The sequence below is a fragment of the Aethalodelphis obliquidens genome, unplaced genomic scaffold (genome assembly GCF_003676395.1).
Source record: "Aethalodelphis obliquidens isolate GAN/ISIS:26980383/991018 unplaced genomic scaffold, ASM367639v1 scaffold36, whole genome shotgun sequence".
Taxonomy (NCBI): domain Eukaryota; kingdom Metazoa; phylum Chordata; class Mammalia; order Artiodactyla; family Delphinidae; genus Aethalodelphis; species Aethalodelphis obliquidens.
Window position 1 is genome coordinate 16815133 of NW_020837980.1, and position 27897 is coordinate 16843029.

At 40.5% G+C, this 27897-nt stretch overlaps 2 protein-coding genes and 1 long non-coding RNA gene across 5 annotated transcripts in view; 2 read left to right on the plus strand and 1 right to left on the minus strand.

Annotated features, from left to right (window-relative positions):
• The window catches only part of GUCY2C (guanylate cyclase 2C), a 114748-nt gene extending 94545 nt beyond the window's left edge, over window positions 1-20203 (plus strand). Inside the window, exon 28 of one of the 3 annotated variants that reach the window (XM_027129542.1) lies at window positions 20149-20203. The gene's annotated coding sequence lies outside the window, so the exon portion shown is untranslated. Of the gene's footprint in view, window positions 1-4754; window positions 8084-12185; window positions 12738-20148 lie in introns of those variants that run through there. The other 2 variants (XM_027129545.1, XM_027129544.1) reach the window with 2 other exon arrangements.
• LOC113632407 (uncharacterized) lies at window positions 121-27133 on the minus strand. The gene is made up of 5 exons (XR_003437793.1): window positions 27023-27133; window positions 22661-22798; window positions 21498-21979; window positions 15150-15235; window positions 121-2127 (listed from the first exon to the last, which is right to left on the minus strand). It is a non-coding gene; the product is annotated as an uncharacterized LOC113632407 (long non-coding RNA).
• Window positions 27012-27897, plus strand: part of PLBD1 (phospholipase B domain containing 1) — a 69983-nt gene continuing 69097 nt past the window's right edge. The window contains exon 1 of the mRNA XM_027129547.1: window positions 27012-27632. Coding sequence (XP_026985348.1) covers window positions 27530-27632 — 103 coding nt within the window. The 5' untranslated portion in view covers window positions 27012-27529. The remainder of the gene's footprint in view (window positions 27633-27897) is intronic.

Sequence of the window (27897 nt, forward strand, 5' to 3'; positions counted from 1 at the left end):
CCTTTTGTCATTTACAGGCAATTGTTGTTTGCTACAACAATTTTGCAAAAGTGTTCCTACAAAGGTGTTTGAGCTTTAGAAAAATTCATAGAAAGTACTCTGACAGGTACTGTAGAATACAGGTTTCTGATCACTTTAAGATCATAAAACTGAACTGGGTGAAAATTTCCAGAATTAATGGGAAAATTCAAGCAGAATAAGAATTAATAACATGAGGCTAAATGAAATGATGAAGATGATTATAAGTTTTACGAATTTTGCTCGTTCTTTTATGTTTTGCTTTTCCAGATTTAAGGAAACTTTTCTCTTAAAGCTATCAAGAATTTAGTAAGATATGCCTTTGGAAACAAAGATGAAACATTTACTTTTTCTTCCTACCTAATCCCTCTAGAATTTGCAAACTTGTTAAGTATTCTTTTCATGGCAAAAGAGTTAGTTATTTGCCAAATTCGGTAAGAATCTGTTCTCCTTGTAACAGAACACAGTTGGAAATACTGACTATATCAACAAGGCTTTGACTGGAGTATCAAATTTGAGACAGATATGCATAGACTCAGATATGACCAGACAGCTTTAAGGAACTGCTTGAACTTTGGATTGGCTACTTGACCAGGAGAGATTTTTTAAGAGTTCGATCTATTATTCCTTATAAAAAGTCCTAGCAAAGCAGTCTTTAAAAAGCTTATATGGTCAAGCACTATAGTCTTGCTGCACTCATGTAAATAATCAGATGAGGTTTAATGCAAATAAATTAGTTTTATTTTGATTATCTTTGATTAAAAATGGGGGCAAGTGTAGAAAAAAAATTATTTTTGTGCCTTTTTAGATATCAGATTTTAGTCTTTAATGGTTTGTTATCTCCCTGTAAACTGGACTGGATCCTGAATTCTTCTAGTTTCCTCAAACATCTGGCTACAACTTTCCAAACTAATGTTTCTCCCACCCTTCTAATTTAGAATCACTAAGAACAGAGACTACTCTTGAATCTCCTTAGAAGGGACTGTACCAGGTCCTCCTTGCTGCCCAGATGGCAGCCAGACTCAATCTCCAGTCCCTCTCCTCTCCCCAGAGGTGGAGGGAGGGGCAAGTCTGAAAGTTCTAACCCTCTAATCCCCTGGTTGGTTTTTCTGGTGACCAGCCCTCATCCTGAAACTATCGAGGGGCCCCCAGCCTTGGATCATCTCATTAGCATACAAAAGATACTCTTAACTGCTCAGGAAATTCTCGGGGTTTTAGGAGCTCTGTGCCAGGAACAGGGGACAAAGACCGAATAGTTTTTTTTAATTATATCACTGTCAGGCTTGCTGAGGGGGGACATCTTGGGAATAGAATTAGGAGCTAACTTGCAGCTCCCAGAAACTGCTATCTTAAATATGATGCTCAACAGATGGAAGATAGGAGTAGCAGTAGTACTTATACTCATTATTTATGATTAATGTTGACTGGGTACTGCATTGATTCCTAGGGCTGCTTGGAGCAAAACCATAAACTTGGTGGCTTAAAACGACAGAAATTTATTCTCTCACAGTTCTACATAAGCGGCGTCTGCAATTAAGGTGTCTGGGGGTTGTGCTTCCTCTGAAGTCTCTGAGGGAGACGGTTCCTCATCTCTTCTAGCTTCTGGTGGAGTAATCTCTGCCTCTGTTTTTACATGGCCTTCTCCTCTTCTCTCCAAGTCTATCCTCGTTGTCTCTTGTCTCTTAAAAGGACACTTGTCATTGAATTTAGGGCCCATCCAGATAGTTCAGAATGATCTCCTCTCAAGATCTTTAATTTAATTACATCTGCAAAGATTCTTTTGCCAAATAAGGTCACATTCACAGAACATGGACATATCTTGGGGGCCATGATTTGACCTACTATAGATACATCTTGCGCTACTCATATAATTTCAAAAGGGGGGCACAAGCCTTCCCCTTTTACTTTATTCATTCACAAGGCAGAGAAATTTAGACACAAGTCTGGATAAAAGCCAGTGTGGAACCAGAGAGCATCCCTGCAGGAGACATGAATGCAGATCCTTGTTCTTTTCTTCCTCCTCTTGACTCTCTTGCTCCAGACTTCTGTGACCAGGAAGGCCCAGAGGACAAGGGTAAAATCCATTGAAAAGTACCACAGTGCTCGCTGCTGGAGATAGGAAATGATTAGGCTTTAGGTGAGAAGGGTAAAAGAAATTGAGATTCCTAAGTCCAGCTCCACTCATAAGAATGGCAGATCAGATAGAAATTTGAACGCCCCTCTGGCATTTTATCAACACTATCTCATGAAGTTTCATGGCGATACTGCATTTTGTAACTGAGAAAACTATGGCTCCGGGGACTTAAAGCAACAACTTGCCACTACCAATTGGTGGAGACAGGGCTTGAAACCAAGGCTGCCTGTCTGCAAAGTCTCTAAATGTGTCAAGCCCAGCAGGGAAATTGAATAGCATTCTGTGAAGAATGGTGATACTCAGCAGAAGTAGCCGTCTATGGAGTTGTAAGGGGAAAACCTCCTAACCACAAGACATCTAAAACTGTGGGATAACCATTTCCCTTTTTCCAGAGATCTTACAAAATTAGAAAGGCCTTTTCTGGGACTTCCCTGGTTGCACAGTGGTTAAGAATCCACCTGCCAATGCAGGGGACACAGGTTCGATCCCTGGTCTGGGAAGATCCCACATGCCGCAGAGCAACTAAGCCCGTGCACCACAACTACTGAGCCTGTGCTCTAGAGCCCGTGAGCCACAGCTACAGAGCCTGCACACCACAACTACTGAGCCTGCGCTCTAGAGCCCCCAAGCCACAGCTACTGAGCCCGTGTGCCTAGAGCCTGTGCTCCACAAAAAGAGAAGCCACTGCGATGAAGAGTAGCCCCCGCGCACTGCAACTAGAGAAAGGAAAGACCCAATGCAGCCAAAAATAAATAAATAAATGAATAAATAAAGATCATTCACTTATTTAAAAAAAAAAAAAAAAAAAAAGAAAGGCCTTTTCCCAACTCATCCATTTCTGTCTGCAACCCCAGCTTTCTTCAGTTTTCCTATGTTTGTTAAACATAGCTACTAGGGATATCCTTTAATTTAATCCACTACAACCTCTTAAGTAACCATTATCCTTGCTTTACAGACTCTGTAGCAATAAAGATGAGCAATTTGCCTCACATTAAACAAGTACTGAAAGTACAGGCCAGTATTGGGACATAGGTTGCCCAGATACCAAAGCCAATGACAGAATTGAAACTTTGGGGTTATTATTCGCTCTCTCTTCTCAGTACTACTCATTTGGCACTTGTATTTATTCTTTAATCATATTGGAGATATATGTACACAGTCATCATTGATTGGTCTAAAAGTTTCTTGCAGGCAGGACATTTGCCTTACACCTCCTTCACTCTTCTGTCACGCAGATACAGAAGTTTAGAGAGATAAGTTTCTTCTATACTTCTCTGGGCTGGATATCTTCTTTCTGTTCTCCAGATCCAATCTGCCTAGAATGGCGGCATTGAGGATGAGAAGCAGTCAGATCCTCGGTGTATTCTGAAGGCAGATCCAGCAGGATTGGCTGACAGTTTAGAAGTGGAGATAAAAGAGTGAAGGTCAGTTCTATCAACTGAAGGTATTTGTCCTGAGGAACTGTAGGAAAGGAGTGGCCCTTTACTAAGCTGAGGAGGACTGAGGGAGGAGCAGTTTGAAGGAATCAGTAGAGGTGATAGCAGTGCTTGAGCGTGAAAAGAAGATGGGGTCAAATTACAGAGGGCCTTGAACTTTACATTCATGGCTTTGGCCTGGTTTTTGTAAAGTAATGGGCGATCAGAGAATGACACAAAGGAAGAGAAGTCTACATCAAGGAAGATGCAATAAAATGGCAGAGAACAAAAAGCCTCTTTCATTTTCAGCATCTGTGAGCACACTGTTACCAGAGTCATGTACCTGGTATGAGAGCAATGAGAATTTGAAAATCCAAATAGAGAATCGACAGGATTTAGTGACTGATTAGAACTGGGGGATGAGGAAATGGGAAAAGTCAAATGGAACTCCAAGTTTTTGCGCCACTATGAGTGGAAGATATTACATCCCTGGTGGAACACAGAAGTTCTGTTACCTCCGGAGACATGACGTTGAGTATGGCTTTTGAGCTTTTGCAGGGTGGTGACCTTGTTTTATTCACCCAAATACATCCCAAGCGCATGATAGGAAGCCAAAAGTATTTGTTAAGTATTTTTAAATGATTGAATAAACAAATTAGGAGATGATGGAACAGATTGGAACTTAATGCTAGAATGGAAATGATAACAAGACACTGTAAACTTAAATATTTGCAAGGTATTACTTGAGGTCTGTAGTGTAAACCCTGACAGATGTTTCTTTTTTTCTTCTTTGTACTGCAAGTGCCTGACTTACGCTTTGATTGCTGAGGCAACCATTTCAAAGGCAGATATCCCGAATAAACACACGGCCAGCCACATGACTGGATAAGAGCCAGACACCTCCCTGCCCTGAGGCTCCTTTGTCTTAGAGGTCTTGACTGATTTCAGTAGCTGACAATTGGAACCACTTGTTTTTTCTCTTCTCACACTTTAAATTCCTGCTCTTATGTTTTAAAGTGACTGATAAAGAGTGAGCCTGCAAAGCCCTAGGACCCCTACCCTAGACCCCAGTAAAAACAGGACGCCAGCCTCTCAACTCTTTCTCTACCCGTGACCGCACTGTGCGGCCCCTGGTGTGCTGTGTAATTTCTAGGTCCTGTAAGCAGTGAGCCTTTTTTATTTTTCAGAGTTTCCTGATGGTTATTGCTGAAGGGCGTCTTGAGATCACAATAAGAACCACAACAATAACATTGGTTATTGATAGGCTGAGACCAGCACACGACAAGGTCACTAAGATAGATGAAACCTCTGTGGACAATGAAGGACGAGAACAGAAACTTGAGGTCCCCTGCCTATAGAGGCGGGAAGCAGGAGGTCAATGAAAATGAGCGAAAGAAAATAAGAGGTGGCCTCATAAACACCAAAAAAGGAGGATGTTTGAAAATAGGGACCTGTCACCTGAGCCAGACACTGCAGGGGGCAAATCGAATCCAGATTTACATTAAACAATCAATGGTATGGCAATGAGTAGTAGACTTGGGAACTTCAAGAAGTTCCTGGAGAATGGGGGAAGGGCTCACTCTCAGATCAGAAAAGACTCCTGCCTGCCCTGAGACCTTGGTGTATCCTTAAAATCATAATTTAAGTTTTAGCAAAGAATTCCTCCTACAGAATGCATGCCGACAAAGAGAATTACAAAGCCGTGCTGCAGTGCTGGGTCTTTGGGACCGTCTGCTGACGTCCTCCCCTTTGCTCTAGACTTTGTGCCTCAGAGAAACCCCTAATGACTACATGTCATGGATATTTGGGACCTGTCTTTGATCATTTAAACTATGATTACTGAATCCACAAATGGCGGAGGTCTTCTGTATATCAAAGGAAACCACTCTGGAGCCTCCTGATTAAGATCTAACAAGGGTTGGGTAAAGGCTTTTGCTACAAGCCCAACAAATCTACCTGAGTCAGTGGTTCTTGGTCTTTAATTAGATTCCCAAGCCTTACTGTAGCAATTCTGATGTCATAGAGACCAGGACTCTGTATTTTTGATAAGGATCTCAGGGGATTGTGATGCTGGTGGTTGTTAGAACTGGTATTTGTGATATAATCAGAACTTTCCTAATGTTTATTATTTTTTAAAAAATGATGCCCTGGGAGTTGTGTCTAAGTTTCTGTTTTCTTGCTACAATTTCAATCTTAGACTAGTGATCATTCTTTCCTATGTCCTGTAGAGTTCTCTCTCTCTTTTTTTTTTTTATACAAGGAACTGGATTGTTTTAACTTGGCTCCAAAACCAAGGAGAGGATTTTGAAGGAGGACACAGGGTGGCCCTGAGGACAAGGGAAAAATCTTAGGTATGAGCTCAAAGATGCGTCTCTCAAGCATGCATGCCATCAGCTCAGGGTCTAGCCCTTTCACCTAGCTCCCCTTGACTACCCAGTCGCCTGCCTCATAACCAGGATGAGGATCCTCTGGACTAACCCCAGGTATGAGGGCCCCGAAGGGCCAGAGCAGGATTTACTCCACTGTCACACAGCCCTTTTCGACTTGGGTTCATCATCTAAACCACAGGATGCAGAAAATTATTTGAGTGACTATTTTCTTAATTCCCCCAAAGATGGTACATAACTAACTCCGTTCTAGATGCATGAGAGAGGTTAACTCATTACATACAAAGGACGTCTTTGGCCCTTTAGGGCTAGATTTTCTCAAGGAATCCTGCTGAAAAAGTCTGGAAGATATCTGGGATACAACCATACTCACTCACCCTTGTTAGGCTTCTACACTCCTTAGAAGTGAGTCCTAAGAGAACACTTACCCCGACCCTGGCTCCCGGTGGAAAACTTCAACAGTCACTTAATTGTTATACAACTTCTAATTGAAATCAAACCAATGTCTGTAAATTGGCCCTTATATTAAAATCCTTTTTTTTTTTTTTGGCCATGCCACGCAGCATGGGGGATCTTAGTTCCCCTACCAGGGATAGCACCTGTGACCCCTGCAGTGGAAGCGCAGAGTCTTAACCACCGCCAGGGAAGTCCCTAAAAGTCATTTTTAATTTGGCAAAGCAATATATACTAGGTTCCATTCCATACATAAATATAAATAATGTTGAAAATGAAATTGATGTGGCCTACTTTAAATGCCTTAGTATACATTGGAAGCTCCACCCCACAAGTTTGCTGAGAGAAACATGCATTATAAAAGGCCGCATCCCACAAGTTGTGAGAAGTAGCATTTTCAGTATCACGGAGTTCTAAGTATTGTCAAAGTTCCCTTATGATTTCTTCTGTCATCCATGAATTATTTAAATGTGTATTTTAAAATTTTTTTAATGTTTGAGGGAGGTTTTTGTTACCTTTGTGTTATTGATTCTGATTTAATTTTATTGTGATCTATTAATTCTTTGTAAGTTGTGGATACTTGCTTGATAGCCTAGAACGTGTTCGATTTCCATAAATGACTCTAGTGTGCTCGAAAAATAATGTGTGCATTCTTTATGCAAGATAAATATTTTTGTTGCTGGCTCTGCCAACAGGAGGGGCATTTAAAACTCCTACTAAAAATAGTCCCTTCCTGTTTTTCAGTCCAAATGGAAAAGAAATTCCTTTCTGTGCAGCAGCATGGCCCTTTCTACATGCTTTTAAATACACCCCTTTCCACTACCCTTCTTAGTGTTCCCTATGGTCTTAACCTGTTCACATCCAACACCATCCAAGCTGCACTACTATTAGCCGTTCCAGTGAATGTGGGAGACATTCAGTCTTTTTTATCTCATGCTACTTTTTTCTAACTTTCTATTTCTTTATTGCATGAGTAGCACATTTTTATTCTAGAAAATTTTGAAATCACAGATAAAGCAAAAAGAAAATAAAGGACACCCATGTTTTCACATAGGTTTCTTTATATAGGAAAACCACTCCTAATATTTTATATATACATCCATACTTATGCATCCACACTTAATTATTTTATGTAAATGGATAATATGCATAATACTCTGAATTTATGTTAATATGATTTATCTAGCTCTCAAAGGTTCAGAGATATCCCACTTTCACAGCCAACGTGGCACTAATAATTTGGCAGGTATATGTTCCCTTGCTAATTTCTTTCCCCTGATGTCTCAACATGACCTCAGCTTATGATGCTGCCTCAGCAGGTGGTATTTGTGTCTATTCCAAAATACATTCTGGTTAGATGCTTATCTGCCTAAGACCTACCCCTGTTTCCCGAGATCTCATCTTTCAAATAACCGCAATCATGAGAATTTTTAGATCTAAGAAATCACACAGATTGAGGTTTTGAAGAATCAGAACAGGAAATTGAGTCCATGTTCTGAACCAGGCAGCCGCCCACTCTAGCTAATTCTTTTTGTTCTGACTTCAGGAGCTCAAGACAACTGCTTAGCCTGCCTATATGGAGCATGTGTACCAGTCACGACAACATGGGTATTTCAGTTTGCACGAATTTCCTATCTCTTATTATAAATGAATGCATTGTAGCTTTTACTTTCATCTCCTCTTTTTATTTTATTTATTTATTTATTTGTGGCTGCGTTGGGTCTTCACTGCTGCGCACGGGCTTTCTCTAGTTGCGCCAAGCGGGGGCTACTCTTTGTTGCGGTGCGCGGGCTTCTCATTGCGGGCTACTCTTTGTTGCGGTGCGCGGGCTTCTCATTGGCTTCTCTTGTTGCGGACCCCGGGCTCTAGAGCGCAGGCTCAGTACTTGTGGCACACGGGCTCATTTGCTCCGTGGCGTGTGGGATCTTCCCAGACGAGGGATCGAACCCGAGTCCCCTGCATTGGCAGGAGGACTCCTAACCACTGCGCCACTAGGGAAGTCCCTCATCTCCTATTTTTAAATTGAAGCAGTCCTCAAGAGATTGGTCATCTCTTATTAGCTGACAATCAACTTCCTGCACCTTCAAAGCTGAGGACCATGTGACATCACTTAGGCAATTTCACCATTGGTAGTAGCATATCTGGGCTCCCAGCCAGGAGGTTCCTTGAGATACATTGTATCACTCTGTCTACAGCAATTCCTGCTAAGTTCCACTCCCAATGAAACAAAAGTTTTGCCTCATCCTTGTATTATCACTTAATACCTTATTCTTTACATATCATTTGAATGATAGGCCAATGAATTTCAAATAACTTTTTAGTAGTACAATTTTTTCAACTAAATAAAGCATGGAATTCTCGTGCTTTTGAGTAAACTGTGTGGACAGAGGAACTTCAAAACCTTTCCCCTGTCTGCCTCCTCTTTCTTCTTTTTATTTTTTACTTTGTTTTATTTATTTATTTTTTTATTGTGGTATAGTTGTTTTACAATGTTGTGTTAGTTTCTACTGCACAGCGAAGTGGAGTTCCCTGTGCTATACAGCAGGTTCTCATTAGTTATCTATTTTATACATATTAGTGTATATATGTTAGTCCCAATCTCCCAGTTCATCCCACCCACCCCCCTCTCCCCACTTGGTATCCATACGCTTGTTCTCTACATCTGTGTCTCTATTTATGCCTTGCAAACTGGTTCAATTGTACCATTTTTCTAGATTCCACAAATGCGCACTAATATACAATATTTGTTTTTCTCTTTCGGACTTACTTCACTCTATATGCCAGTCTCTAGGTCCATCCACATCTCTACAAATGACCCAATTTGTTCCGTTTTATGACTGAGTAATATTCCATTGTATATATGTACCACATCTTTATCCATTTGTCGGTCAACAGCCATTTAGGTTGTTTCTGTGACCTGGCTATTGTAAGTAATGCTGCAGTGAACACTGGGGTGCATGTATCTTTTTGAAATATGGTTTTCTCTGGGTATATGCCCAGTAGTGGGATTGCTGGGTCACATAGTAATTCTACTTTTAGTTTTTTAAGGAACCTCCATACTGTTCTCCATAGTGGCTGAATCAATTTACATTCCCACTAACAGTGCAAGAAGGTTCCCTTTTCTCCACACCCTCTCCAGCATTTATTGTTTGTAGATTTTCTGATGATGCCCATTCTAACCCGTGTGAGGCGATACCTCATGGTAGTTTTGATTTGCATTTCTCTAATAATTAGTGATGTTGAGCAGCTTTTCACGTGTCTTGTGACCATCTGTTTGTCTTCTTTGGAGAAAAGTCCATTTAGGTCTTCCACCCATTTTTGACTGGGTAGTTTGTTTTTTGATATTGAGCTGCATGAGCTGTTTGTATATTTTGGAGATTAATCCTTTGTCAGTTGCTTCATCTGCAAATATTTTCTCCCATTCTGAAGGTTGTCTTTTCATCTTGTTTATGGTATCCTTTGCTGTGCAAAAGCTTTTAAGTTTCACTAGGTCCCATTTGTTTATTTTTGTTTTTGTTTCCATTACTCTAGTATGTGGGTCAAAAAAGATATTGCTGTGATTTGTGTCCAGGAGTGCTTTTCCTATGTTTTCCTCTAAGAGTTTTATAGTGTCTGGTCTTACATTTAGGTCTTTAATCCATTTTGAGTTTATTTTTGTGTGTGGTGTTAGGGAGTGTTCTAATTTCATTCTTTTACATGTAGCTGTCCAGTTTTCCCAGCACCACTTATTGAAGCGACTGTCTTTTCTACATTGTATATCTTTGCCTCCTTTGCCATAGATTAGTTGACCATAGGTGCGTGGGTTTATCTCTGGGCTTTCTATCCTGTTCCATTGATCTATATGTCTGTTTTTGTGACAGTACCATACTGTCTTGATTACTGTAGCTTTGTAGTATAGTCTGAAGTCTGGGAGCCTGATTCCTCCAGCTCCATTTTTCTTTCTCAAGAGTGCTTTGGCTATTCGGGGTCTTTTGTGTTTCCATACAAATTGTGAAAGTTTTTGTTCTAGTTCTGTGAAAAATGCCATTGATAGTTTGATAAGGATTGCACTGAATCGTAGATTGCTTTGGGTAGTATAGTTATTTTCACGATGCTGATTCTTCCAATCCAAGAACATGGTATATCTCTCCATCTGTTTGTATCATCTTTGATTTCTTTCACCAGTGTCTTATAGTTTTCTGCATACAGGTCTTTTGTCTCCTTAGGTAGGTTTATTCCTAGGTATTTTATTATTTTTGTTGCAATGGTGAATGGGATTGTTTCCTTAATTTCTCTTTCTGATCTTTTGTTGTTAATGTATAGGAATGCCAGAGATTTCTGTGCATTCATTTTGTATCCTGCAACTGTAGCAAATTCATTGATTAGCTCTAGTAGTTTTCTGGTAGCATCTTTAGGACTCTCTATGTATAGTATCATGTCATCTGCAAACAGTGACAGTTTTACTTCTTCTTTTCCGATTTGTATTCCTTTTATTTCTCAAATAAACAGTCTAACCTTATACCTAAAGGAACTAGAGAAAGAAGGACAAAGACAACACAAAGTTAGTAGAAGGAAAGAAATCATAAAGATCAGAGCAGATATAAATGAAATAGAAACAAAGAAAACAATAACAAAGATCAGTAAAACTAAAAGTTCCTTCTTTGAGAAGATAAACAAAATTGATAAACCGTTAGCCAGACTCATCAAGAAAAAGAGGGAGAACACTCAAATCAATAAAATTAGAAATGAAAAAGGAGAAGTTACAACAGACACCACAAAATTACAAAGCATCATAAAAGAATACTACAAGCAACTATATGCCAATAAAATGGGCAACCTCGAAGAAATGGATGAATTCTTAGAAAGGTATAACCTTCCAAGACTGAACCAGGAAGAAACAGAAAATATGAACAGACCAATCACAAGTAATGCAATTGAAACTGTGATTAAAAATCTTCCAACAAACAAAAGTCCAGGACCAGATGGCTTCACAGGTGAATTCTATCAAACATTTAGAGAAGAGCTAACACCCATCCTTCTCAAACTCTTCCAAAAAACTGCAGAGGAAGGAACACTCCCAAACTCACTCTATGGGGCCACCATCACGCTGATACCAAAACCAGACAAAGATCCTACAAAAAAAGAAAATTACAGACCAATATTACTGATGAATATAGATGCAAAAATTCTAAACAAAATACTAGCAAACAGAATCCAACAACACATTAACAGGATCATACACCATGATCAAGTGGGATTTATCCCAGGGATGCAAGGATTCTTCAATATATGCAAATCAATCAATGTGATACACCATATTAACAAATTGAAGGATAAAAACCACATGATCATCTCAATAGATGCAGAAAAAGCTTCTGACAAAATTCAACACCATTTATGATAAAACTCTCCAGAAAGTGGGCATAGAGGGAAACTACCTCAACATAATAAAGGCCATATATGACAAACCCATAGCAACCATCATTCTCAATGGTGAAAAACGGAAAGCATTTCCTGTAAGATCAGGAACAAAACAAGGATGTTCACTCTCACCACTATTATTCAACATAGTTTTGGAAGTCCTAGCCATGGCAATCAGAGAAGAAAAAGAAATAAAAGGGAGCCTAGTCTTTCTTTTGCTCAGACCTACTCACTTTAAGAATCAGCTCTAGTTTCACCTCAATCAGGAAGATTTCATTGATTCACCTCACCCCAAGCTATATACATCCTTCTTTGAACTTCCAAAAGTACCCCGTGTTTATCAGTCACTGAGCTTTCCACACTGTATTATAATTACAGGTTTATGCCTTGACTGCTCTGAGACTGAGATCATTGAAAGCAGAGATTTTATCTTATTCTTCTTTGTAATCCCTAAGGTCTAGCAAAGTTCCTGATACATATGTTTCTTTATGAATGAATAAATGAATATCTAAAACACTAGTCAAACTTGAAGGTCAAAGACAGCTGTATTACTTTATGTTTATTTCCATATTGAATATGTATACTTTCATATTTAGTTGCACAAACCTGCCCCTCTGATAACATAATTACACTTACAAAAATAATAACAGATAACATTCATTGGGCATGTAGCATGGTAAGTAGTTTTATACCCATTAGCTCATTTAATCCGCAAAACAACGCTGCAGGGTTGCTATTGTTATTTTAAATTTTCAAATAAAGAAACTGATTTCAGACCTACGCATATGTTGTATTGCTTATATTGCCTCGTTCAGCACAGGCCAGCAAGTCTTCTGTTTCACCTATGGCACGAGCCCCACAGATCAAATGTAGCCCCAAAGCCCTGGTACACTGTGGTGGCCTGCAGCTGTCCCCATATTTTCTTCAGGCTCTCCCTCTTCTCAGTAACTGTATACTGTTGCATTCATGAAGGTTGTCTCTAATTAGGCTCACAAAATCCTGTGACCTAAGAAATTAGGCTATGAAGGAGAAGAGTAAAATATGGCCGTTGAGCAGGTTTACATGTTTTGCCAAAAGAGTCAAGAACGAGGCCAAAGATGGAGAACAGAGCATAAACACTTGATGACGTTAGGTTGAATTCGGGGTAAAAGAGGAAGAGAAGACAGAAGGACCAGACACAAGTGGTGATGCTGATCTTACATGATGAGAGGAAGAATTCCTCCTTTACTGTAACAGCCTGGAATGACAAGATGGGCGGAAATCCAGGTGCTTGTGTAAGCTTGCAAGAGGGAAAATGACATTTTGACTTCTACTTTCTCTCTGTAGTAGGAGGTGCGGCCATCTGCTCAGAACAAGGGAAATAGTAAGGGAACTAGGAAGAGAGTGAAGAAAGTCTGAAGCAGTTTGAAGGGAGAAAGTCAACGGACAACCATAATAGCTTGGCTAGGTAGAGTTGAGGGTCCGTTTGAGGTTGAGACTTATGAATACTTAACGGCACCAAACTTTTCTGCTGGTTGGTTTTCTCCTTCAGAGCTCAGACAGTGGAGTGGAGACCCAGACCAAACATATAGCTGGATTCATCCAGGTATTTTGTCAACTGGGTTAAGCTGGTAATTATGATGCCTTTAAGAATGTCTCATTAGGTCCACAGTGATGCACGGTCGTCCTGCAGAAGCTCCAGCAACTCAAAGGTGCCAGTTCAGGCCTTTTCAAGGCAAACCATTACAATGCAAAGAGTTTCATTTAGAAAAGTATGAACATAAAATAGAACCATAGCAAACCTTCACCACATTAAACATCAAAGATCTAAGGACTCAGCTACTTTGACATGTATATATATACTTTTAACATCTTTATTGGAGTATAATTGCTTTACAATGGTGTGCTAGTTTCTCTAATGGAGAAACTTGTGCTTTCATTTATCTATGTTATATAAAATCTAAAACTATCTTACTCACCACCCTGTCTCTGGCACCAAGCACATTACCTGACACATGTTAAATATATAATAAGTGTTTAGTGAATGAGTGTTACAATATGACTTGCTATTGAGATAATAAAATTATTCTTAGAAACCATGGTCTTGGATAAGATGACTCAACATCATAAGGATAGTAGTTCTCTCTAAAGTAACATAAAATTAACACAAAAATAAACAAATTCAAATTTCAGTAAAATACCAACAAAAGTTTTTTGGAGTTAGATAAGTTTTTATTAAAGTTAAGTTTTATTAAAGTTCATATGAAAAAATAAGCATTCAAGAGTAGATAAAACAGGGAATTCTCTGGCAATCCAGTGGTTAGGACTCTGCACTTCAACTGCAAGGGGCCAAGGTTCAATCCTTGGTCAGGGAACTAAGATCCTGCATGCAGCGTGGCATGGCCAAAAAAAAAAAAAACCATAGATAACACAACACAAAAAGAAACAAAAGTAAAGAGGACTAGCTCAGTCAAATATTAAAATATATTATAGAGCCTCTATAATTAAAACAATGTGGTAATTGGAAGATGAATAGACAGGCCAGTGGCATAGAATAAAACCAAGTACATATGGAGATTAGTATGGATAAAGATGGCATCTCAAATCATTTGTAATAAAGATGGACTTTTGTAATAAATGATTCTGGGATAACAGCTAGACCACTTGGAAAAAAAAATTATATCCATGATGAATGGTACATTTACTCATGAAAATGAGTACATTTACTCATGCATATGAGTAAACTTCAAATGCATGAGGAAAATAAAAGTAAAAAACAAAGACATACAACTATTAGAATAAAACATGGGTAAACTCTTCTTTAACGTTAGTATAGGGAAAACATGTGAAATTATCAAAATTATTAAATTATCAAAATCCAGAGGCAATAAAATTAAAGATTCATAAATGTGACTATGCAAAAATACAAAATTTTGCATGGCAAAAAATTCACCATAAAAAAAGCCAAAACACAACTACAAACTGGGAAAAAATATCTGCAACACATATTACCAATAAGCATCTAGTATCCGTAATATATGAAGACCTCTCAAAATTTGAGGAACAAATGACAAAAAAAACTAATAACAAAATGAGAAAAAGCTATGAACAGATAATTAGCAAAAAGAGATATAAAAAGGACTCAAATATATGAAATAATGTTCAAACTTATTCATAGAGATATGTAAGTTACAGTAATACTGAGATACCAATTTTCACCTGTCAGATTGGTACACATTCTGTTGAAAAGGCCTTGTGGAAGCAGGCACCTTCTTATTTGGTGGTGGAAATACAAACAGGTACATCCTTTTGGTGGGGAATTTGGCAAACAAGTTAGTATAAGAAAACTACCCATGTACTTACCTTTTGACCCAGCAATCCCGCTTCTAGGATTTCCTAAAGATACACTTCCAACAATATGAAAACAGATATGCACATTGCACCTTCGTCTGTAATTGCAAAATATTGGAAATAACCTAAATGCCCATACATTGAAAACTCTTTTAAAAACTATGGTAATCCAGAAAATGCTGTAAGAAATAATGGTCTCTATGAACTGCCATGGATATATATATATATATTTTTTTTAACATCTTTATTGGAGTATAATTGCTTTACAAAGGTGTGTTAGTTTCTACTTTATAACAAAGTGAATCAGTTATACATATACATACATATGTTCCCATCTCTCTTCCCTCTTGCGTCTCCCTCCCTCCCACCCTCCCTATTCCACCCCTCTAGGTGGTCACAAACCACCGAGCTGATCTCCCTGTGCTGTGCAGCTGCTTCCCACTAGCTCTCTATTAGGTTCTTCATGATCTTTTTTTTTTTCTTAGATTCCATATATATGTGTTAGCATACGGTATTTGTTTTTCTCTTTCTGACTTACTTCACTCTGTATGACAGACTCTAGGTCCATCCACCTCACTACAAATAACTCAATTTCGCTTCTTTTTATGGCTGAGTAATATTCCATTGTATATATGTGCCACATCTTCTTTATCCATTCGTCTGTTGATGGACACTTAGGTTGCTTCCATGCCCTGGCTTTTGTAAATAGAGCTGCAATGAACATTGTGGTACATGACTCTTTTTGAATTATGGTTTTCTCAGGGTATATGCCCAGTAGTGGGATTGCTGGATCATATGGTAGTTCTATTTTTAGTTTTTTAAGGAACCTCCATACTGTTCTCCATAGTGGCTGTATCAATTTACATTCCCACCAGCAGTGCAAGAGGGTTCCCTTTTCTCCACACCCTCTCCAGCATTTATTGTTTCTAGATTTTTTGATGATGGCCATTCTGACCGGTGTGAGATGATATCTCATTGCAGTTTTGATTTGCATTTTTTTAACACCTTTATTGGAGTATAACTGCTTTACAATGGTGTGTTAGTTTTTGCTTTATAACAAAGTGAATCAGTTATACATATACATATGTTCCCATAGCTCATGGATATATTTTTAAGTGAAACAAGCAAAGTGTAAAAGAGTATTTAGTATGATATCTTTCAGTAAGAAAAAAGGAAAAAATGGGTATATCAGCTTATTTATAAAAAAAGAAACAGGAAGGATTAACCAAAACCTAATAATACTGGTTATATACAGGGGTAGATGGGGATGGAGTGTAAAAACATGTGGGAATTGGAGCAAGATAAAAGGGAGGGGAGGGGAGGCGTGACAATGCTCTGAGTATAACATTCTATGTCCTGACCTTTAGAAACACGTAAAGGTTTCATCTACTCAGAAAATATATATAATTTATAAACCAGGATTAGGGAGGGAGGACAGACTAAAACTGCAATAACAACAGTGATAAAGGAACTTAGATGTATTACAAATTAATGGCATAACCACGATGAAGGAGTTGGCAAGGAAGAAAATGAACAAACAAGGCAGGGGAGCAGGGACGGGGGAGGGGAAAAAGGAGGGAAGGAGGCAGGAAAGAAACACATTCACCAAATTTTGCACAGTGTACAAAAGTTAATTTGTAATAGTGTACAAAATTTGCATAGTGTACAGAAGTTAATTTGTAAATAAAACTTCTAGATGAAAACATTGGGCTTCACCAAAATTAAGACTTTCTGCTCTTTGAGAGGCACTGTTAAAAGAATGAAAAGACAAGCCATAGACTGCAAGATAACATTTGCAGATCTAATGTCTAGTAAAAGTCCTATATCTAAAACGTATAAAGTGGGACTTCCCTGGCAGTCCAGTGGTTAAGACTCTGCACTTCCACTGCATGGGGCATGGGTTTGATCCCTGGTCGGGGAACTAAGATCTTGTATTTCATGTGGTGCAGCCAAAAGAAAAGAAAAAAGAGTAAGGGAGGTAAGAAGGGAAGCAAAAATAAGTCATTCCCTAGGCCATCAGATCCTGGTGTCAACAAGAGTTGCTTGATGGAAAACATAATGGCTCAAAAGGCAGAGTGTCATTCTCCTAAGAGCTTCAGAATGTAAATACATATGTGAAGCTAGTGAAGCAAAATGTGGTTGAGAGGAAGAGCCAGGGACCAATCTTGGAGATCCAAGAGCAAGCTCATTGCTTTTACCTAGCTCATTGTTTATTTGCAGAGACTCAGTGGAGTCTCTTTTTTAAAGCTTGGGGCATTTAAAGTCATTACTCCAGTGGAATGATTGCATGACTGTCTTCCACACTGTTATGTAATCCACCTAAGCTGGAATTCAATTCCATACAACCCAGGTACCCTACTGTTTTGGGCTACTCTGGGGGAAAACAAAATTCATTTATGACTTTCCCTTGATTTCAAGGTGTTTAAGGAAAGTACAAACACATAAAACACACATGAAATAGAGAATAAGGGCCAAAATTAGTGGTATAAATAATAAGTGCAACAATAGTTCAGGGAAGGAAAAGGTCAATATGGATGAAAGCAGCTTCAGAGTAGAGCTCATTCCTCCCTCTCTGAAACTCATAGAACTCCTACTTGCATTGGCACTTAGTATTATTCTGTCTTGCATTGTAGTGATTTGTGTTCTTACCTAAATCCCACTACAAGATAGTGAGTTCTTAATCCAAGACAGTAGCCACAAACTTTCTAACCGGAACTCTTACAGTATCTAGCATAAACTTACTTTTCACCAGGTGTTCCAAAATGCTTGTTTGAAGGTGTCTGATTTGGGCCTAGAGCTGACCTTTAAATGATAGATTGTTTGGAAAGGAAGAAAGGAAAGGGATAAGCTAGGAGAACAATCTCATCAAAAATGGAAAGAAAGGGCAAGATATTTCAGATCCAGTGGTCAAGCAGGAGGGGGTTCACCCAGGAAAGATAAAATGAGATAGAAAGGCATGTAGAGTCATATTGCTAAGGCTAAGTTATGAAATTTCAACTTTCTCATATGGGCTGGTAACTTTCAACAACACAGGCTAGGGGAAGTTCTTCTGAGGTTTTTGAAATCCCAGCCCAGAGAAGATCAGGTTGATAGCAGGACATTAAGCAACCATGATTATTCTGAAAATGCTTCCTAGATGATTCATACACCCAGCTTTTGCTTCTGGCCCTTGAAAGGCTTTGAAATAACAGCGTAACAACAACTACGAAAATTATATGAATGGAACTGTTGAAGCGTTTATTCAAAGTGAAAAGGCTTGATCTGAAATATACTTTATGTGTCAAAGTGTACAATAGCCAATTTAAAACTCCTGATTCTAGTTCGAATCTAGTAAGAGGATTTGTTCAGTCAAGACACCTTCAAGTATTTTTTAATATAAAATGATATTTCCTATGGATATTGCAAAATTAAAAGTTTAGATGAGAAAGCTGCCACATTCTTGTCATTGAATTTTGGGAAAATACTGACAGGTGGGGGGAAAAATCACCCCCAAGCCCACCATACAGAGACATCCATTATAATATGCTCACCTAATTTTTTTATACATCTTCATTGGAGTATAATTACTTCACAATGCTGTGTTAGTTTCTGTTGCACAGCAAAGCCAAACAGCCATATGCACACACAGGTCCCCGTATCCCCTCCTCCTTCTTTCCTTTGCTTAGCCAGCTTCGCTTCCCCATCCCCATTTAACAATGATATCCATTTGGGTAGATAACAATGTATATATAAACGTGTGCAGTAAAACAAACCTGGTTATCATACAATTTGCAATTGATTCCCTTCCTCCCCCCGGTCACCATTATTCATTGCATTAACCTTGCAAACGGGTGTCTGTGATATTAAACTATTTCATTTTGGGACTCTTTCCATAGCATTACCGTAGGGTTTCCATATATATCCACTTTATCTTAACAGTGTCAATGCAGTTGGGCTCCCCATGCAGTTTTTACTTAGTAGAAGCCGTGCTTTTTTTCTCCACTCCATGGCCCATGCTGTCATCCGGCATCAGAACAAAGCTCTAATGGCCCCAAGTATCAAAAACTCCTTGAAATCTGTTTCTTCTGCTTCTGCCTGAGACCCCTTTCTCTTTCAAAAGCTGAAACCAAGTTAACAAAGCAGGCAAATTATGGAAGAGACACCATGCTTTTCTCTCCATCCCCTCATCCTTCTCTCTACCTGCTCTGCTTTCCCCCAGCTGCCCACACACAAACCTGCTTTTCCAGTTTCCTTCCTCAGTACAACCCGATTCAGGCAGATGGGTACATGTGGACTCATGCATTCACCAGACACATCCAAACATGAATCCTAGTTTAGCTCAGCCAAAGGACCCACACTACCTAAGCATAATTTAAAATATTGATCATTCCCTAGAAGAACAGTGAGAGAATGAGCTTCATGACTGCTGATAGATTGCCCCTGAGTCACTTGCTTTTCATAGCCAATTTTTAAAAACATGATGCACTATTCAAGAGGGGTTGTCAGGATGTAGAAAATCATTGCTCAGTTTACTTGGCGATGAAAATGGCCATTATGCAACTTTGCTTCCGTTATGTAATTCTTGTTGAAATACTGTTTCAACCAAATTACTTGGTAGCAAGTGCTGAGCAGGAAAGCACCTACAAGTTATCAACCACAGCAAGGACTCAATCTGGGTTGTACTGTGAAGAATGCAGCTTGAGAAATACACCTTGTGTCACTGGGCAAGAAGGGGAAGCAGAAAAAAACACAGTCTTGCTAATGGAATCACTGAAGGGCAAGCTGCTGCCTAGGTTGAAGACTCCACCCGAGAATACAGAACCCACTCAATTCCTAAATGTGGGGTGCTGAAGTTATTAAACTGACTGAAAGATTCTTCTCTAAATTCTTCTCTAAGTATATCAAAGTAATTCTTTCAAAAATGATTCCTAGAAGTTCTATTTTCTAAGTCCTTAAACATTTGCTACCATAACACATGAACTAAAATTAACTCAGTATAAAATTTCATGGTCACAACGTTTTCTCTCAACAGAGTCTGCAGATGATTCTTCAACGGCCACATCAATCTGATTTTTACTATTTTGCAGGTAACATTTTCCACTTTCCCTTCACTGGAACGTTCACAGTTCCTTTTTTTTTTTTCCCCCTTATGTACCAATTCAGAGACTACTATTTTCTTAATAGTTGGTATGCAGTTACCCCTAGGGAGAGACTTACCTTTGTTGAGCAAAGGTTTTGATAAGCCTAAAACGTAAAGGTTTAACCTCCAGGACCAGGGCCCATAGACTGATGGGTTTAGGCTTGAGAGATGGGGTATATTTGACTGAACATGTCATGTGCCTGTGAAGCTAGCCCCAGCCAAATGTGATCCCCATGATGTGATTTAGGTGAAACATTTTTGCCAAGACTACTACGTAGGTGATGTTGTGCACCTCCCATCACATCATATCAGGAAAAAACACTAAGGTTTGTTTATTCAGTTCAGGAAAGTTTTCTTGATAGTGTTTTGATCAGTGCTTCTATTCAATATTTAATTTGATTTAATCTTCAGTAAGAATATCATTTTTAGGCTGGACTTTAAATTCTTTTGTGTCTCTCACCTTGACATTCCTTTTCCTTTTTATCTTTTCCCTCTAATTTTTGGAGGGCCTCATCAATTTTTCCTTCAAATGACTGACTCAGTTTTCAACAGTGTCAATTCCTGCTCTTTGCTATTAGCCTCCAATGGAAATATCAATTCTACTATGAAATTTTTAGTTTTCTATCAACCTTTTCTTATTCTATCCATCTCCCCTTTCATCTCATGCATTTTCTTCTCAACCTGTTTTTCTTTATAAACATTCTTCTCTTGGGAAAGAGAGGCTATTTTCTCATATCCTATAGAATATGCTAAATTTTTTTTCTAAAATTCCTTTGGGTGCCTAAAATTGGGAGCTTCTAGAAATCTGAGCTTTCAGGGTGATGTTCCTTTCCCCTCGGTCTGCAATATTTTTCAGACTCCATGTTGTGGAGTTCTGGTTCTTGTTTCTGATTTAAATTGAAATCTTTACATTGAAAGAGCTAGCAGACAGTGTATGTTTCTCAACAGAGACAGTATTCAAATTTCTCTTGGCAACACTCCTCAGAACTCCCTTCTCAAACTGCAGTTTTCTGAAAGATTGATATGCACAGTTTATATCAAAATTCCCTGTATCCAGGAGATGTTCATCTAATTTACTCAGCTAGACTGAATTAGGATCTTTTCCAAGTAGCATTATCTTGAGTTTTGACCCCGGGTTATATTTACATGTTAATTTGTAGCCACTTTCCAAGAATTAACTGCCTATGATTTGTGTTCTTTCTGTCTTCGTTTGAAAATTATCAATAGCAAACTGGACTCACCAAATATTGATCAAGCACTTTTCATTTATTCATTGTTACACACCATTCAGGCTTAAATCCTTCCTTATAACCTGAAAGAAGATCGGGGACATTTAACACAGGAATATTTTGCATCCGTAGTCAAGGTTAAACACCACTAAGAAGGGGTTGTGTTTTGCTAATTGTTTTTATTTGGCATTTGTACTTCTGTCTGTAGAATGAGGAGAAAATGCTAAGATGTTAAGAGTGGGAGAAGAAACGTAAATTGAGGAACTTGGTGGCAGCTACTCCAGGATATAGCCATTTAATTTAGAAAAGAGGTAGAAAAAGAGAAATCATGAAAAAAAAAGAGCTGTCAGGCAAAAAAAGATTACATCCCTTAAACAATGCAGAAAATGTTCTTGGCCCCAAAAGTATTCAGGAGTGCCTTTCTCAGCCTCTTTTGGAAGTAAAGATGGAGACCAAGATGCCTGTCAGCAGGGTAGAAAGTGTATAGTTGTCATCTGTAGAAAAAAAAATAATAATAATAAACCATCTAATTAGTATTCAGCTTGTACAGAAACTTCTCTCTTAACCTCTGCTCCTTCTGCTTCAGTCAGCCCACGCTTGATTCACATCTCGCCCCTATACCATTGTCCCAAAGCCAAGACATGCTAGTGGCCTTACGATCACTGACCAATGGCAGCCCCACTTTTCTGTACCCAATTTACAAGACACCTGCAGTCTGGAAATTATAATGGATTGCAGCCTTTTTAAAGCACGAGCAAATGAGTCGAAGAGAGGATAGGCAGACAGCACAGAATTGCACTATAAGTCATCAAGGGACTTCCCTGGTGGCGCCGTTGTTAAGAATCCGCCTGCCAATGCAGGGGACATGGGTCTGATCCCTGGTCCGGGAAGATCCCACATGCCGTGGAGCAGCTAAACCCGTACACCACAACTACTGAACCTGCACTCTAGAGCCCGCGAGCCACAACTACTGAGCCCACGTGCTACAACTACTAAAGCCCATGCGCCTAGAGCCTGTGCTCCGAAACAAAGAGAAGCCACCACTATGAGAAGCCCACGCACGGCAACAAACAGCAGACCCCGCTCGCCGCAACTAGAGAAAGCCTGTGTGCAGCAAAGAAGACCCAACGCAGCCAAAAATAAATAAATCAATTAATTAAAAAAAAAAAAGTCACCAAAACAAGCTCCGCAGGCATCAGGCTTGAGCCCAGGATTTCTGAGGAATGTCCATTTTTTTCTTTGGTTTTGCAGCAATTTGAACTCAATATTCTGATCCCCAAGTACCAAATGATCAGTTTAACGACCAAAACAACCTGCACACACACAAATGGAGGAAAAGAACAAAAAAGAAAGGGAAAATTAACTACGGAAGTAAATACACAGAAGAGAAGTTGAATAGTAGTCTAAAATATTACCCTACGCATTTTTCTTCTGAGAAATTCATGTTTAACTTAGTAAATTTTGCACTACTAGGTTAATTCGGAGAGGCTGAGGCTTATTGCTCAAGGAAGAAGAAAACAAAAAGACCAAAGAGTAAAATTTGTGGTCTTGCGTAGACACAAACCATAATCTTCAAAGCCATTAAAATGTAAGGTCTGTGCACCTGAGAAAGAAAAATGTTTTGAAATATTCAAAAGCTTGGCTTGGACACTTAAAAGGCACAGTTGAAATAAAAGGCCATAAAGTATATTCAAGAGCAATAAAGTGGAATAAGGACATATAATAAGGTATTTAGTAGATAATAAATGTTTGTAAGGTAATAATTTATAAGGATGTATAATAACTCTTATCCAAGCAACTAAAATGTTTGAAGAGTGGTTAAGAGAAATACACAGCAGTTTGATGCAAGGACCAGCGCCATCCTTCCCCTAGGGGTTGAGTTGCCTATTTGATGGGTGGGGTAGGATGTGGGAACATTTGGTAATAGGAACTCCAGTTAGGTCTAGAGTTACCAGAGCAGAGGAGGTTATGTTTAAACTTTCCAGAATGTAGCTCATGAACTTGCAAGGAGTTAGGTCTCCTACATGACATCTGAGTTGTAGACAAGCAATGACCGAAGGTGGCATCTGGGGAGACTGGCTGACACACGCCAAGTCGGAGTATCTTTGACTCCCTACTCCACACACTCCCCCACAGGGCTCAGGTGGGTCTGATAGTGAGCCAGAGGGCCCAGAAGAATCCAAGTCTGGTTGGAGAGGTTGCCAAGAGTACCAAAAACAGCTGGCTGACTTCCAAAAAAATGTGTGTTTTATTTACGTACTGAGAGGTGACATCCCAGCTGGAGGCTGCATTTCCCAGCCTCTTCGGCATCTAGGTGTGGCAGTATGTCTAGTTATCGCCAGTGGAATGAAGCAGGAGAACTTTCCCATATTCTTTCCCCTTCTCTGGCTGGAAGAAAACATTCCAAGACCCCGAGTGATCGTTCCTGCATACAGTTTGACAACCACGATGAATTCACAAGGGGTGCCTAGGATATACTAAATATTCACAGGAAATAATGTTATCAGCAGGACATACCACAGGGGACTAAAGGGGGCACCTGAGATATTATAAATCTTTGAGGAAAACATAGTACCATCTGGGACACCGAGTACATTACTACTTCTAAATTGTTTGGCCCTAACTAATTAATGAAAGAAACTGTTAGATATTTCTTTGGGCCTGCAGCCCCAAGATTGTATTACTGAGACGCTCGGGGCACTATATGAGCGAGGAAAGATTAGAACATCTGCCTTAGAGAATGGTGGAACCACAGGTGAAAGGACACTGGATTCTTACATTTCTACATGAAAGAAAGCCAGCAACTAAGCAACTCCCACATTGGTCTGGAATATGAGTCAGAAATACATTTTGGTTGCATTAATCCATTGAACTTTGTCATTACCTAACTAATACACAGAGCACATAGGAATCCAGGCCTGAGGCCAAGAGCCTCAGATGTCAACAGTGGATTCCTGCCACTGTTGTACCACAAGGAGGACGGAAGAGATGAACTTCATCTCACTGGAGTCCACCAAGCCAAGAAGATGGCTCACAGAATAGATGCCTCCTATTCAATGCCCAGTCAATACATAAGCCCCTGAAATGACGATCAGCCTCAGGAAAGGGGGAAAGAATAAGGAGGAGGTGAAGTTTGCTTAGAATTTAGCCCAAATGAGACGGAGTAACCTTAAGTTTGGTATTCTCAAATTTCTACCATCGATGGATAAGTGTTTGAATGCTAAGCTAATCATACCTTTTGGAAAAAAACCAAATTTACATGATGTACATTTTATTCTGGAACTGTAAGATTTTGAATCCACCACATATATGTTACAGCAAGGGAAGAAACATAGACAGAGGCCACTGTCTCTGTTTCTACAACTGGTCCCCCAGCTCTAGTTATTCATGACTTCTCTTTTCCTGTTCCCTTTGCTTTGGGCCAGCATCCCAGCTGGTTGGCGTTCTTTGCCCATCGGAGTGAGGGGCCTGAGTCACTGGAGGGGCGGCCTGGGCGAGGTGACAGCACTCTAGTTAACCTTTTCAGGAGGACATGGTGATACAAGGGACTCTCCTGAGCTCCTTCTACTGCCCCCTCCTGCTGAGCAGCAGTGCTATATTCATTCAATTGTCAGGCTCACTCACTCTGACCAACACTACAATCCTATTCTTGCCCGTTTCTTTCACAGGAGCCCAATAAAAGCCAGGCAGAAATTTAAGATTCCAATTCAGTGAAACAGTTATTGTGTCTCTTGGTGGAAACATATCTCCTCCCTTGCTCACTGAAACGTCAAAACCAATAGGGTCCAGATTCATGAAAAATTGGTAATAGGAACTGGGTAATGAGTGGTGAGTAGCCCAAACCGCACGTGTCTATCTGCTACAGAAGTGATAAAAACATTGCACAGTCAACGTCTTCTTTGGTCCCCCTCCCCTCAGCTTTGCTGAGTTTAGCTGCTCATCTCCCTCCTGGATATGTAAACTGACAATTTAAAGAAGGCAAGATTTATCATGCTCGAATTCAGTGATTCTCAACTGAGGGCAACTTTGCTTCCTAGGGGAACGTGTGGCAATGACTGAAGACGTTTCTGATAGTCACAACTTAGAGGGAGGTTCCAGTGCATAAAGACCAGAGGATGCGTAGGACCACACCCACAACAAAGCATTGCAGTGGTCCAAAATGTCTCGGCACTCAGGCTGATAAACCCTGATCCACTTAATTTGTTTACATGTATAACTTGCTTCCCGCACTAGAACGCAAGCTCTGTGAGGGCAGCGACTTTGTCCTGTTTACTGTTCTGTGCCTGGAACGTGGAATTCAGTAAGTATTTGATGACTAAATAATAGATGAATGAGTGTCTCTCGTAGTTCGCATCAGGCATCTTACACATGATCGCATCCAACCACTTGCTTCTTGGATTGGAAGTGTTATAAGGTGAAGGAGGGTGGTGGAGGGTAGCATGACTGAAATATTTGGGGTGGCACAACTTCCTTTTTTAATTTTTTTTATTATCTATTTTATACATATGAGTGTGTATATGTCAATCCCAATCTCCCAGTTCATCCCACCACCACCACCCCGCTTTCCCCCCTTGGTGTCCATATGTTTGTTCTCTACAACTGTGTCTCTATTTCTGCCTTGCGTTTTTCTAGATTCCACGTGTATGCGTTAATATACGATATTCGTTTTCCTCTTTCTGACTTACTTTCTGACTTCCTTGCATGTCCTATTGGTAGCTCTCTTCTCGACATGGCACAATCAAAATGTTCATAATTTTCCTTCACTATTATTTTCTAACTTGAAGAAAAATGGACATTGCAATTTTTACAGTGTCCTCAATTCCTTCATTCATGTCTATTCATTACATGATATTATCATCCAAGTACTGTGATAGGTGTTGTCACCAAACAAAATTATGACTTAGGACTCGTGTTTAACATTTTGCAGAGAGTTGATGTAACTGTTCTGTATCTTTTCTAGCGACTACAAATGTGTTTCCCCTTCTAGGAAATGTGCCTCTTTTCCTCCCTTCCCATTAACACTTCAGTTAAGCTTGGAAGAAGGATGGAGAAGAAGGGGGTGTCTAGGCCCCCAGCTGGGTTCCCTCACAGACCCTTAAGCAGAGCTCTATTGCGGCAATAACGTCAGCTTCCAGTACCTGTTTATTTATACAGTTTTATCCCTACTTGCCTGTCATAGACATGCTGTTAATGGTCTTCATATCACTGGTACCTGACACAAAAGGTGGGCTCAACAGATGCTTACTGAATAAATAAAATGCCTTTTGCCTACTTCACAATGTCACCCAGGGCACCCTCTGCCGACTTCACAATGTTACCCAAGGCATAGTTTTGCCTACTTCACAATGTCTCTTTCAGCTGATCCTGCACAGAAATGGGGACTTCACGGGGGGTTTGGAGATATATCTGGTTTCAGACCCATCTGAATCACTCGCCAGTGGTGGATCCAGCCAATGAAGAGAAAAGCAAACGATCCAAAGTCTTGAGCAACAGTCAACGGATTTAGGTTAAACAGCCTGAGATGGAAGGGCACTAACCTGGAGTTAGAAGGACCAGTGAAGACCTCTCCAGAATGGCGAAGAATCGGAGCTGCGTGTAGGCAGGGGTATGCATTTCTCCACGGCCAGGGGGTCTCCCCCCAGCTGCTGCAGACGAGTGGCCGGCCCTAGAGGCTAGCCGTGTGGACATGAACTGATCTGTTCCAGCCCAGGGCCGCCAAACCGCCCGACGAGTGACGGGAAAGCAGCACGTAGCCTCGGCAGGCCCCAGAAGTTTAGCAGGGGAACTGTCCCAGCCCTGCCCCCAGGGCGCTAGAGGGTCAGAAAGGTCCCGCCCTTCCCCGACTGGGGCCCAGCAGGGCGAAGGTTGTCGTCAAGGCCACGTGAGCCTTCCTCGCCTCTAAAAGCCCCAAACAGGTCGGGCTCATGAGAGAGGAAAGTTAAGGACGCTCCAACCTCTGCATCGCTGCGCCCCACCACCGGCAGCAGAACCGCTCTGCCAACAGCCGCCTGGTCCAGCCGAGCGGAGATCGCGGCCGCCGAGCGATGTCCCTCCGCAGCCCGGACGGGAGCCTCGGGCTGCTCTCGCCGCCGGCCCTGCTGCTGCTGCTGCTGCTTCTGGCCGCCGTGGTGCCGTCGGGCCTGGCAGGTGAGCAGCGCGCCCCGCGGGCAGCCCGGGCGGGGGGCGCCGGGAGGGGCCCTGGACGCCCGCGCGCTCCACGCTGAGCCCATGCCGCTCGGTGAGTTCCAGAGTCGGGTCAAGTTTACTTCCCGCGGGTGTGTCCGTCTGGCTTCTGGGTGGACGCCAAGGAACGCGCTTCTGCCGTGGTTGCTCCAGCCCTGCTGGAGCTCGGGGTTGGCCCCAGACGAGGGCATAGGGTGTGTGCTTCTGCGAGCTTAAGAAGCGCTGGCCA